At 38.8% G+C, this 13605-nt stretch overlaps 1 protein-coding gene across 1 annotated transcript in view; it reads right to left on the bottom strand.

Annotated features, from left to right (window-relative positions):
• The window catches only part of LOC140235504 (polypeptide N-acetylgalactosaminyltransferase 10-like), a 65864-nt gene that overhangs the window by 8809 nt on the left and 43450 nt on the right, over positions 1-13605 (bottom strand). The window contains exons 7-10 of the mRNA XM_072315528.1: positions 7891-8011; positions 6157-6267; positions 5514-5735; positions 406-513 (exon numbers count right to left, since the gene is read on the bottom strand). Of these exons, the coding sequence (XP_072171629.1) occupies positions 406-513; positions 5514-5735; positions 6157-6267; positions 7891-8011 (562 nt within the window). The remainder of the gene's footprint in view (positions 1-405; positions 514-5513; positions 5736-6156; positions 6268-7890; positions 8012-13605) is intronic.

Below are 13605 nucleotides of genomic sequence, written 5' to 3' on the forward strand. Positions count from 1 at the left end.
AAGTCTTGTGGTTTATGAGCACATAGAGGATCGATGTGAAGCTAGATAACTGCAAGAGCATGCACACAGTTTCAGTTTAACTCTTTTGGGAATCTGCCATCACTGAAATTAGCAAACTTGAATCTAACTTGAACTTACGGCAGTTTTTTGTGAACCAAGCAGCTATTAGTGAGCTTTAGATCTGCGACGCAAATGCTAAGACGACGCAGCCTCCCGGGTTGGACAATGGAAACGGATGCCTTGCATATGGGAAGAACACCATATTTTGCCTATTATATACTGTACACAATAAGCATTGTCTTAGTGTCTGTGTCGCAGATCTAAGGCTCACTATTAAATTCTATGGTCAGCAAAATTATTGCATAGCAAATGATAGCCCTCCTTGTAACCATGGTAACTACCTACCTGTGTTCCTCCTTCCTTCATGGATCTAGGTGTGCACTCCTGTATGACGAGTTCATCTTTACTCACTTGAGACAGGGTCAGACATTTCCCCGTATCTACGTGAGTTATCTGAAACGTGTGAAACACAGACACGTGCAAAGAGCACACTTACTACGGAGTCATATCAATCATAAAACATTTCTATACAAAGGTACAATTCCAGAACCCAAAAGAAATATAAATACTCTTCTCTTTGGCCAGCAGAGTGTGCATCATTGCTCGGCATTCAAATAGTGCGATCCAGCTTGGACTCTCCTGCAAATGTATCCATCCTGAAATATCTAAGTATACTATTAACCCTAACTAGGCCGGGGGGGGGGGGGGGGCCCCCTCGACGTTCCGCGCGATATATCACAAGCGCAAAAAGCTATCGCCGCGACGTTTCATGACTTTTTTCTTTAGAGTCTCCCGCATCTTTTGACACCAAATTTGCGACGCCCATGCGTGCGGTTCCAAAGTTACGCATAAATATGTACATGCATGTCAGACCAAAAATTGCTCAGAAACGTTAATTCGTGTACAATTTCAATGCAAACTGTGCTTACTGGCAAATTTCATAAAAGCATGATTATTTTGGTGTTTTATTGATTAAAATCAATGAATAACATATTTTCTTGTTCGGAGCAATGTCGCGGACAAATTTCATCGAAAAAACAATGAAAAACATAAAGTCGAAAAAACAAAGAAATACATAAGAAATTCAAAAAAACAATAAAATACTTAAGAATTTTTTCTGATATCACAAATTTTTTTTATTGCATTTGCTAAGGACACTAAAAAGAATATCTACACAAAAAATGTGCCTGTTTTGAGCTTTATTTTGTGATTTATACCAAATAGTCTGATTTTATGCATCATCATGCATAAATTAGCATAATTTAGCATAAATGATGATTATTTAAAAAATTAACTTCATGGTATTTTAGATTACATCATAGGCAATGTGTGTGCCAATTTTCGTCGCGATCGCGCGGTCAACGGCCGAGATCTGGAGGGGGGCCTGGGAGGCCCCCCCCGGCTCTATCAACTACCTAAATAGCCCGGCCTAGTTAGGGTTAAAACACTGCTGTTGATTGACAGCTCAATGCTTTAATTTTCTGACTACAGGAGGCAACTCATATCTTTAAAGATTACAAAATATCCTCCTGCAAGTAAGGTGTGAAAACCGATAGGTTTGTCAAGATAGTCAAACCAAATTCTTGGCCAACACACACAAAAAAGAAAATATAGCAATTAATTTTGTTTTTCTGTCATTTAACCCTGCAAGATCATGTACCAACTAACAGAGAAATGAGGCACGATTTGAGGACGTGAAAGATTTTGCTCATTAACAAACATGTGAGGTTGGAACTGGATTGTGAGAGAGCATTCAATGTAGATGAATGTATGACCAGTACAGCATCTGGACATGCGAATATGTGGACATTCATGCCAAAAGGCCAAGCAATGTCAAATGAGTGGATAACATCTGCATGGTGAGCTGTTTGCATCACAAGTACTTTAGACATCCATATTTTTCGCACTAAGCAGCTCAAAAGGATATTCGCGGGTTCTTGAATTTGCGCTGAATGATTGTCGACCCATTCAAAATGTGCAGAGAATTTGTGAAGATATATTCGTGGGTTTTAGAATTCGCACTAGGCGAAAGAAGAGTGGAAATTGATGCACCGCAAAAATTACTGTGCATTTACAATACTCATTATGCACTACCAGTGTATGATGATGGCAACATGCATTTCTATGAGAGCAAAATGCAATCTTTTACTATGTCTTGCAGCCATAGTCTTATTTCATGCTCCTTGTTGCATACTCTTGCTGATGAGACAAACCTCGGGCAGACTACAAGGAAAGTTTGTATGCTCACACTTCCTTCTTTGCATTTCTGTGCTAGATCAAAATACTCTGTCTGCAAATGTCCATTCAGAAATAATACAAAAATAAACAAAGGAGACTAAATGAGGGTGATCACAAGATTAGAGGCTTGAAAATCTTGCTGAAAAAAAAATCTTCTAAGACTCTAAACTTAAAGGAAAGGATGAGAATCAATTTCTGTGTATTCTTAATCAAAGTGCAACAAACTGAAAACTTCTCATATTTTAGTTCCGTCTGTTACAGTGAGACTGCACTGTCTTTATTGATACATACCATATATGCTGCATTGAAGATTTACATTTGCACATATCTAAAAGTAACTTCACAATACACACATCTACAAACATGGCAATCACATACACAGGGGATACACAGACAAACAATTTTAGGGGTCAGTACACAGTGAGATGAACACTACAACAAAATGACACAGAAACAAATTCCCAATGCAGGGACACATCAATCTGAATGAGAAGGCTACACTGATGACATACACTATAAGCATATCACTATGCAATACAAACTATATCTATCTATCAGAGAAGAGACACACTTTTGGAATCAAGCAAACAGCACACACATTATATGCAAGGAATATCTGCAACCCATTATGGGTTAATATTTATAATATAAAATGTATGGAGCTTCCAGTAGACAATAGCTGCGGTCACACAGGCAAAACGTCACGAAGATTCAGATTGCAAAGTCTTTGCGATCTCTGGTCGTCCATCCACACTGGCTGCCAACTTCTCCATCTTTAAGTTCTCAAAGTTTGGGTCACTAACACACTTGCACAAGAAAGTAGAAAGAGCGCCCTGTCTGATGGCTAAAGACTGTGACGTACAGGTGTAATACCTGTAATGCACACAGGTGCCTCCCAATAATGAGGCACCACCCACAAGAAAACCATTGACCAATGCCGCAAGCAGGTGGTGGACTGGTCATGTGACAAACTTTGCAAAGTTTTAGTTGCTAGCGTTCACACTGCCCAAAGACCAAGAAGATTGGCAGGGATCTCGAAAATTTTCCTCCTTCAAGTAGGAAGTTTGAAGAGAAGTTTCATGAGAAGTTTCGTAGGAAGTTTGTGGCGACAATGGCAAAACTTCAATATCTTTCACGCCGTGATCTAAAACTTTACAATTTTTTGCCAGTGTGACTGCAGCTAAATTCACTTTTTGATCAAGATGGATGAAATGGTGGACACAGTGCAATGATTAAATGACAGACTCCTACAAACTACTGCCTACAGAAACATAATGGGACCTGCACAAAGTCTATGATAATCTCAGAGGGAAGAACTAATTGTTTGCTCGCTATTCAACTACATAAAGAATCTTGAAAAGTTTTGCCCAGCCACCAGAAGAATATGTAAATATATGACAAAGGTAAAGAAGATCCCTCTTGGTGTTGACAATATTTTGGAAATCAAGTCAGACTCACATATCCTTTAGCCCAGAGTTGTAATTTTGCAAATTTCTTTGACCGGCATGTAAAGAACATAAACCATTGACAGAAAACAAAAACGGAGAGGGAAAATGTAGAGAAGAAGTAAAAAACAAAGTTGATTTAATTTGTAGGTGAAACAAAAGTCTGAATCAGAAGAGGAATTAGAATCAGAGTCCGAGTCAGAGGAGTCAGTCAGAAGAGGTGTTAGACTCAGTATTTGAGTTAGAGGAGTCATGGGCCAAAATGGGCAAATAAAAGCATTATAGTCAGTGTCAGAGTCAAAGAAATCAAGAGTCAAAAGAGGTGTTAGAGTCAGTGTCGAGTCAGAAGAGGTCCTAGAGAAAGTGTAAGAGTCAGAAGAGGTGTTAGAGTCAGTGTCGAGTCAGAGGTCTTAAAGAAAGTGTAAGAGTCAGAAGAGGTGTTAAAGTCAGTGTCAGAGTCAGAGGAGGTCTTAGAGTCAGTGTAAGAGTCAGAAGAGGTGTTAGAGTCAGTGTTGAGTCATTGAGGAGGTCTTAGAATCAGTGTAAGAGTCAAAAAGAGGGGTTAGAGTCAGTGTCAAGTCAGAGGAGGTCAGAGGAATCAGTGTCAGAGTCAGAAGAGGTGTTAGAGTCAGTGTCAGAGCCACAGTCAGAGGAATCATGAGTTTGAAGAGGTATTAGAGTCAGTGCCAAAGTCAGAAAAGTCAAAGTCAGAAGGTGTTGGAATCAGCAGAGGAGTAAGGGTCAGAAGAGCAGTTGGAGTCAGAGTTAGAGGAGGAGTTACAAATGAGCATCAGAGTCAGAAGAGGAGGTGGAGTCAATTGAATAATAGTAAAGAAAAAGGGGAAGACAAACAATCTATTTGAGCAATCCGACCCTTGTTTGGAAAATAATGTTCATAAAAACTGATTATAGTAGATGTGCTAAGTCCAATAATCAAATGAACATTCCTTTAATGCATTGTCTATGGCAAAGTGGTGGGTCCTGTAAAATATCTATTGGGATTTTAGATTTTTGTAGGTAATAGGACAGGTTTGAATTGACATGCAGTATGCCTCTGTTACTGAAGATTCCACATATAATGTCCATCATTTGCTTTATTCTTCTACAGGAAGAAGGTTTTCTGTTCAATATCTGCAAATCAATGACCTCACATATAAATGGCTGAAACTCCAAACAGCACATCCTTCTTCTAAAGGCATTACAAAAATTTGGAAGAACTACTGTAGAGTCTTTGATGTACATTGTAGGGATCTCTGTTTGTCTCTTTGATCTTCATCAAATGTCCTGTCATCCAGACATTTGAACCCGATGTTCCTTGACTCTTTCATATGAGATACATGTATGTATGGGTAAGAATGGGTGTGTGTGTTAATGAATGAATGAATGATTGATATGTATTTCTCATCTAAGACCAGCTGCCACCAGTATTCAGAGTGAATGAGCTCACACTATTAGTATAACAAGGGGAGTGGCAATATTTTTGCATCTAACATACATGTATACAATGAACAGTACATTTAAAGCACAGCAGCAAGCATTGCAAATGACCATCAGCTACAAAAAACACACAGCGAAGACATTCACATACATGTTGACAAAGACAAAATACAGAAGCACAGCCGGAACGTCTCCCTCAGAATTTCATCACAACTAAAGAAATCTCATCTGGTGCGTTTTTGGTGGTTTTGTGGTGCAAGGTCACAAATAGAAACCACTACACAGGTGAGGGGGAATATTGAGGCTGGTTATTGTTGTTGTTGTAATGCTTACATATCCCTTTGCCCCTCCCTCAGGCTCCACTGGTGGGTAGTACTGTAAGATGTCGGGAGCGATCTCGGTGAGGAACCAGGTGAAGTTTTTGCAGTGGAGCCTCTCGCGCAGGGCCAGCTGCTTGCTGATGTCGCCAAAGTTCTGGCCCTTTAGGTAGGGCCGGCGCTGGTAGAAGTGCTTGCCCCACTCATCCATCCAGACCTCCACCACTCGTAGCAAGTTCTGAAACGGGTTTACAAAGGACAAGAATCACTCATAATTGCAGCCACTGTAGATGACTTTTAAACCAAAGTGCAGAAGAAATTGGACATAGGATATATTGCTTTTCCTCCACCCCACACAGTGTCCTAAAAGACTACTAAAACAAGACCAATTTGAATTAGTAGTATCAGAGATATAAAGTGTATTCAGAACTTAAAGTTAAATTCCCACACCCTTTTCAAGTTGGATCTCATTTCTTTGGCTACATCAAATCACAATACCAGATACAAATGCTTAGTTGATGGGTTACATAAATATTTGACTTACGTTAGCTCTGACTCCTTTAACAGCAAGATAAAATTTCAGCTGCTCACTTTCCTACTGTGAATCTGGCAGATAGTTTTGAATTCTTACAGAGCAATTCCATACTACCTGTACTCACTTTATTGATTACTCCTGCCCCGCCTGGAACAGAGTATGACATGAATTTTCGATAAATGTGTCCGACCCGCGAACACGGAATCTCTTCCATTTCCCCTCCACACATCCACACCTGAAAAGAGAATTCAAAAGAATGAAGGCTCAAACATCAATTCATGGGCATCATGGGATACTACACTCGTGATGCACAGGCTAGAGTGGATCACTACGAACTGGAAGCACAAGTTAACAAGTGGTTCAAATCTACAGTACCGACAGCGAATTATTTTCCACATATTTGTGAATGTTTGCGCATTTTTGTGCATTGCGCGCATATGCGCACATCGTAAATTCACGAATATTCGCGCATTGCAAATGCGTTGAATACTTCTTCTTTTTTGATCCAGGATAATAATTATTTCCGAATATTCCCAAATATTCGCAAATGTGCGATTCACGAATATTCGGAAATATTTTCGAATGTTTGCGTGGAAAATAATTCGCTGTCGGTACTGTATAAGGTGCAACCTTGTCACTTTTAGATTATTTCAAGGGTTAATGAATGCATCACATTCCATCCATTCACAAATCATGAATGTGCATCATATGTTTTATAAAAATGGGTGTACAATGAAGTACCAGCCTGTCTCTACTGACACTGAGCCATGCATCCAGTGGAAAACTTACCAGAAGGTATGAGCCAATAAACACAAGCCCATGCAAAAACTTACCAGAAAAAAAATACCAGAAAAATTTTATAAGTGCATTGCTAAAAAATGTAAATAAGTGTGAACACATGGTGAGGTAGTAAAACTACTCTTACATTGCAATCAGTCAGTCAGATTACAGAGATCCTACCACTCATTTTTATAAACCCATATCATGGGTTTATGAAATGGCTGTATTGTACATACTTAAGGTGACAAAATGCTCTTCAATTGTTCCGAGATTAGGAGCAAGGACCAAGATATGTATAACTCCTATGGTTCAACATCCCAATCTCTTCACAATTATACCTCTTGTGGTAGAGACCAACACTCCCAAACCGAACTCATATGAAAGCCATTGCTGATGCTGTGCCAGCTATGTTGCCTTTATCACAGCCTCAGAGATTCAATAATGCACAAACATTTTCATAAAATATTAACTGATTTCCCTTTCCATGGTCAACAATGACGACCAACGGAGGCCTATTACAATAAGGAAATCATCAAGCCAATCGATAGCACAGATTAGCAGAGACTTAATGACATACTGTTCTCGGAAATATGCCAATTAAAAAGAAATTATTTGTACTGTAAACTGAAAACTGAGGCCATGGTATGAGGCTGATATACAATGGACAGATACTGCATCATATTTTTACACAAATCAAATCAAAACTTGAAATAAAATGATAAAAACCTGACATTGATAAAAAATCACTTCACAGAATCAAAAATTCACAAACACTGGCTGACAGGCAGCAGTTTACTTAAAGTAGCCAACAACTGACCAGATACTGTAAAAATTGTTATTTTCACAAATGAGGATACAGATATTCATGATTTGACAGTGAGACTATCGTAAGTGTACTAATGCCTGTCCATTTGCAATATTTTCACATATTAAATTCACGCTCGACAGTGATTTATGAAATTAGCAAAAATAACAGCTTTTACACTAGGTAACATTTTGCTTGTCTACTGCTTTCCTAGTTCCCCCTGGTTAGTAATGAACATAGAGGGCAACACACTACCTGGACATTGCTACTCACTTTGAAAGACAAGTCATACTGCTCCCCTCCCCATATCTCTAGCCCTTCGTCGTAACCTCCAAGCTCATCCATGAAGTACTTTCTGTCCACTGCAAACAGTCCACCAGCCATGATCGGTGTCCTGGACACAAGACATCAAAAACAAATGAAAATAAAGACAGAACTGCTAATAAAATTAAAAATCATCACTGTTAATAAAAACTAGAAATTTCATGCTCGGCAGGTCGCGCAGCCGAGCACATGTATCCCCCGAACCCACAGCATCAAGAAGCATACCCTATTGGATTTACCTTTTTTATGTATAAAGACGGAACAAGCGAGGGCGCCATCACCAAAAAACATAGGCATCTTTGTCTTATCATAATACACCTTCATGCCAAATTTGAAGACGATCGAAGAAGAACTGCAGCCAGCAGAGCGCTCACAAGCAGACCCTATTGGATTTACATTTTCATGTATAAAGACGGAACAAGCGAGGGCGCCATCACCAAAAACCATAGGCATCTTTGTCTTATCATAATACACCTCCATGCCAAGTTTGAAGATGATCGAAGAACTGCAGCCAGTAGAGCGCTCACAAACAGACCCTATTGAATTTACCTTTTCATGTATAAAGACGGAACAAGCGAGGGCGCCATCACCAAAAACAAAAGTCCTCTTCATCTTACCATAATACACCTTCATGTCAAAATTTGAAAATGATCGAAGAAGAACTGCAGCCAGTAGAGCGCTCACAAGCAGACCCTATTGGATTTACCTTTTCATGTATAAAGACGGAACAAGCGAGGGCGCCATCACCAAAAACAATATGCGTCTTCGTCTAACCATAATACACCTTCATGCCAAGTATGAAGATGATCGAAGAAGAACTGCAGCCAGTAGAGCGCTCACAAGCAGACGCTGTTGGATTTACCTTTGCATGTATAAAGACGGAACAAGCAAGGGCGCCATCACCAAAAACAATATGCGTCTTTGTCTAACCATAATACACCTTCATGCCAAGTATGAAGATGATCGAAGAAGAACTGCAGCCAGTAGAGCGCTCACAAGCAGACGCTATTGGATTTACCTTTTCATGTATAAAGACGGAACAAGCGAGGGCGCCATCACCAAAAACAATACAGGGTGTAGGCATCTTCGTCTAAACATAATACACCTTCATGCCAAGTTTGAAGATGATCGAAGAAGAACTGCAGCCAGTAGAGCGCTCACAAGCAGACCCTATTGGATTTACCTTTTCATGTATACAGACGGAACAAGCGAGGGCGCCATCACCAAAAACAATAGGCGTCTTCGTCTAACCATAATACACCTTCATGCCAACTTTGAAGATGATCGGAAAAGAAACGCAGCCGGTAGAGCGCTCACAAGCAGACCCTATTGGATTTACCTTTTCATGTATACAGACGGAACAAGCGAGGGCGCCATCACCAAAAACAACAGGCGTCTTCGTCTAACCATAATACACCTCTATGCCAACTTTGAAGATGATCGGAAAAGAAACGCAGCCGGTAGAGCGCTCACAAGCAGACCCTATTGGATTTACCTTTTCATGTATACAGATGGGACAAGCGAGGGCGCCATCACCAAAAACAATAGGCGTCTTCGTCTAACCATAATACACCTTCATGCCAACTTTGAAGATGATTGGAAAAGAAACGCAGCCGGTGGAGCGCTCACAAGGAAATCTCTGCGGCGGCGGCGGCGGCGGCGGACGCGGCGCGACGAGGCCAAATCCATAGTATCCTCCGAACTCTGTTCGGGGGATAAAATTATGCAATCAAGGTTGTTCTCTTTTTAGATAAGGCTAATATACACTGATCATTCACGATAACATAAAAGAATCATGTTTCTGTTTTCACAATAATTGTAATATTATGCGATATGTACTCCAATTTCAGTTTAATCAGCCATAATTATTTGGTGAAATCAAATGAATGTTTATGTGATACACAATTACTTCAAGATGGCATTCATACACAACAGGAAATAGTATAACAGTGTATCAACAAAACATGATGCTTCACTGAAGCTTGAAGATAAATTTGAGTGTATATTACTCTGTTTGAAAACCAATATTGATTCATCTAAGACTGGGAAAAAAGGTCTGTTTTTATTTTTGTGTAGTCTATTGTGCATACAAAGAGAAAAATGATTAGTTGGTACATGTAAATTTGTCTCTTGAATTATTGCTTCAAATATCATGTGTCCACTTGTGAACATGAAATGCATGAAGTTTATTCAGGGATGATATTGAGGTTGTTTTTAAAAAATGAAAATTTTCAGGTGATTTTACCACATGGAAGTTGCAAACTGTATACAGACTAGAGAAGAAAAAAAAAAGATTAGGACATCAGATCTAAATCTACAGAATATCATGCCTGTTTATTGCATGGATTGCTAGACAGATACATTGGAGTACCAGTTTGCCAAAATTTGAGGGGGAAAAAAAGAATGCCATAAAATATCAACAAGTAGCAACCTGGCAACCTATCAATCAGTTCAACTCATATTTTTACAGACATGTTCGATTTAACTATTCAATAACCTAAGGGCAAACAGTAGCCGCTCTCCTAAAACAAAGACACTTCATGCTAGTTAAACAATGCATGTTTACCTACGGAAGCAGAAAGAGTCAACATAAAGTAGGGTGCTAATATTTATAGATCCCTTTTTATGCCTCCGCCACGAAGTGGTGCCGGAGGCATTATGTTTTCGGGTTGTCCGTCCGTACGTACGTACGTACGTCCGTCCGCTTTCGTTTACGCGATAACTTGAGTAATATTTACTGGAATTTTACCAAACTTGGTCCAAGTATGAAGTATGATGGGGCAACGATTTGATAAGATTTTGGGTGAAATCGGCTAAAGGTCAAAGGTCAAGGTCAAATCATGAAATTGTATCCGTTTACGCGATAACTCAAGACTGTATGGAGCACCAAACTTTGGAGGATGATGTATGATGGGACAATTACTTGATTAGTTTTTCAGTGAAATTGGACAGAGGTCAAAGGTCAAAGATCAAGGTCAAATCCTAAAATTTATCTGTTTATGTGATAACTCAAAACTGGAGGAAGCAGCTTTCACCAAACTTGGTCCAAGGATGATGTATGATGGGACAATTAGTTGAGTAGATTCTAGTGACATTGACAAGAGGTCAAAGGTCAAAAGGTCAAGGTCAAATGCTAAAAATGTTGCTATTTCCCCCATATCTATGCAATGCCCGCAGTTATTTTCTTGAAACTTAGTGTAGACATGTACTACTGCGTAAGGATTCTCCAGAGAGAGTTTCATGTCATAAGGTCAAAGGTCAAAAGGTCAAAGGTTAGGTGAAAATGTTGCAATATCACTTTTCTCGCAAATGGTTCAATGTATCTTCATGGAACATGGTACATATGCATGTACTGACTGGCAGGAATTATCTAGGGAATTTAGGGGTCATGGGTCAATAGTCAGGGGTTCAAAGGTCAAGGTCAACTCCTCAAAATGTTACTACTGTATTTCCCTCATACATGTATACTAGTATATGTAATGATTGCATTATTAGTTTTAAAAGTGTTTAATATATGTACATTTATTACTTGATGGAGATTCTCTTGGAAATTTCCAGCCAGAAGGTCAAAGGTCAGGTTTAAATGAAAAAAAAAAAAATTTTGTACTGTAATTACACTCTTTCTTCATACCTTGAAAATTATACTCAATGCATAAACTTATAATAAGGTCGGTCAGAAGTCAAGTAAAAATTTTCAATTCCCCAAATATGTGTATCTGCACTCTTTAATAGACAATTATAGCAAACCCAGTTCGTGGAAAGTGAACATTCAAGATATTTCTGACAAACCTGTTATTTCGATATTTTGCCAGTTATGTGAAACTGTCATCACACATTGTCAAGACATTGTACTATACACCTATTGGGAGAATCATGCATTATGGCGGAGGCATCAGTCGCCGTAGCGACATTTCTAGTTTCGGACTACATTTTTTGTTATAAATAAAAAAGAGGTCTTGCATAAGTCCATCATAACAGGGAATGAAAATGAGTGACACAAAAATAATAAGAGGGATTTGAAGAGTGGAGTTGCTATCTCAAATTTGTTGAGAAAAAGAGATCTTGCATCTATTGCAAACATGGGGGGAAAAAGTAGGTAAAATGAGTAAAATGGAAAAGTTGATGAGGGATGGGTGATTTGAAGAGCTAGAAGAGAAACGCTCCATTATTTAGTCTGCCCTAGGCTGTCAAATCAATCAAGGCCTCATCTCATTGCCACTTGGGGTATAATGACATGGCATGAAGGGAAAAATGGGATGGAGATGTTCAAGCTACTGCATAATGCTATCAAAATATTGTACACTATGTGCATCACGACACAACACTCACATCTACGTACTACTGTAAAAGTGAAAATGTCAGCACTTTGTATCAAAGTATTTTTTTTTTAGCTACGTAGGGTAAGATGAATTTTGTGTGTTCTTAATTCCGTGGAATAAAAATATGAAATAGTGTTACATATGACAAGCAAAAGGTTCTTGTGCTTTTATTTTTGTGCTAGTTTCTTATCTTGCAAAATGTGCGAAAATTTCCATACTGCATAAATTTTGATGTTTACAGTATTTAGAAGGAAGATAAGTTATGTACATGCAAGTATTTTGTTTGGACAGATTAGTGATCTCTTCTTTCACATGACTTTTATATTTTTTTTTCAGATTTTGTCACCTGTTTTTATTTTGATTTGTTTCAATGGTTTGTTTGTTTGTCTGTTCGTAATGATCCTCCAGTAAATGTATTTGAAGAATGGAATTCAATATCTTTAAACAGGAGTCTCTAAAAGAAAGATATTTCTGGTCAGGCAAACTCATAAAATAACAAGGAAAAGTAGAAATTACGCGGTGCGTAATATATGTCCCCGCCGGAAGTAGCATTTAGTAGCAAAATGTACAATATAGGTAAAAAGATGAAGGTCAAAGGTCAAAGAAGTCAAAGGTCAAAATTCTATGTAGAAGTTTTGAAGCCCTCACCTAGTGCCATCACATAAAGCAAAAGGAATCGAAATCGGGTTAGAAATGGCGAAGGAGTAGCATTTTGTAGCCAATGTACAATATAGGTAAAAAAAATCAAGGTCAAAGGTCCAAGAAGTCAAAGGTCAAAATTCTGTGTAGAAGTTTTGAAGCCCTCACCTAGTGCCATCACATAAAGCAAATGGAATCGAAATCGGGTTAGAAATGGCGAAGGAGTAGCATTTGGTAGGAAAATGTACAATACAGGTCAAAAATCAAGGTCAAAGGTCAAAGAAGTCAAAGGTCAAAATTCTGTGTAGAAGTTTTGAAGCCCTCACCTAGTGCCATCACTTAAAGCAAACGGAATTGTAATCGGGTTACAAATGGCGAAGGAGTAGCATTTTGTAGGCAATGTACAATATAGGTCAAAAATCAAGGTCAAAGGTCAAAGAAGTCAAAGGTCAAAATTCTGTGTAGAAGTTTTGAAGCCCTCACCTAGTGCCATCATATAAAGCAAACGGAATCAAAATCGGGTTAGAAATGGCGAAGGAGTAGCATTTTGAAGCAAAATGTACAATATAGGTCAAAGGTCAAGGTCAAAGGTCACAACTGAAATTTTGTATAGAAGTTTCAAAGCTCCCATGTAGTGCTATCATATAAAGCAAACAGAATCAAAATCGGGTTAGAAATGGCGAAGGAGTAGCATTTTGAACATTTT

This window comes from Diadema setosum, chromosome 11, assembly GCF_964275005.1.
Source record: "Diadema setosum chromosome 11, eeDiaSeto1, whole genome shotgun sequence".
Lineage (NCBI taxonomy): Eukaryota > Metazoa > Echinodermata > Echinoidea > Diadematoida > Diadematidae > Diadema > Diadema setosum.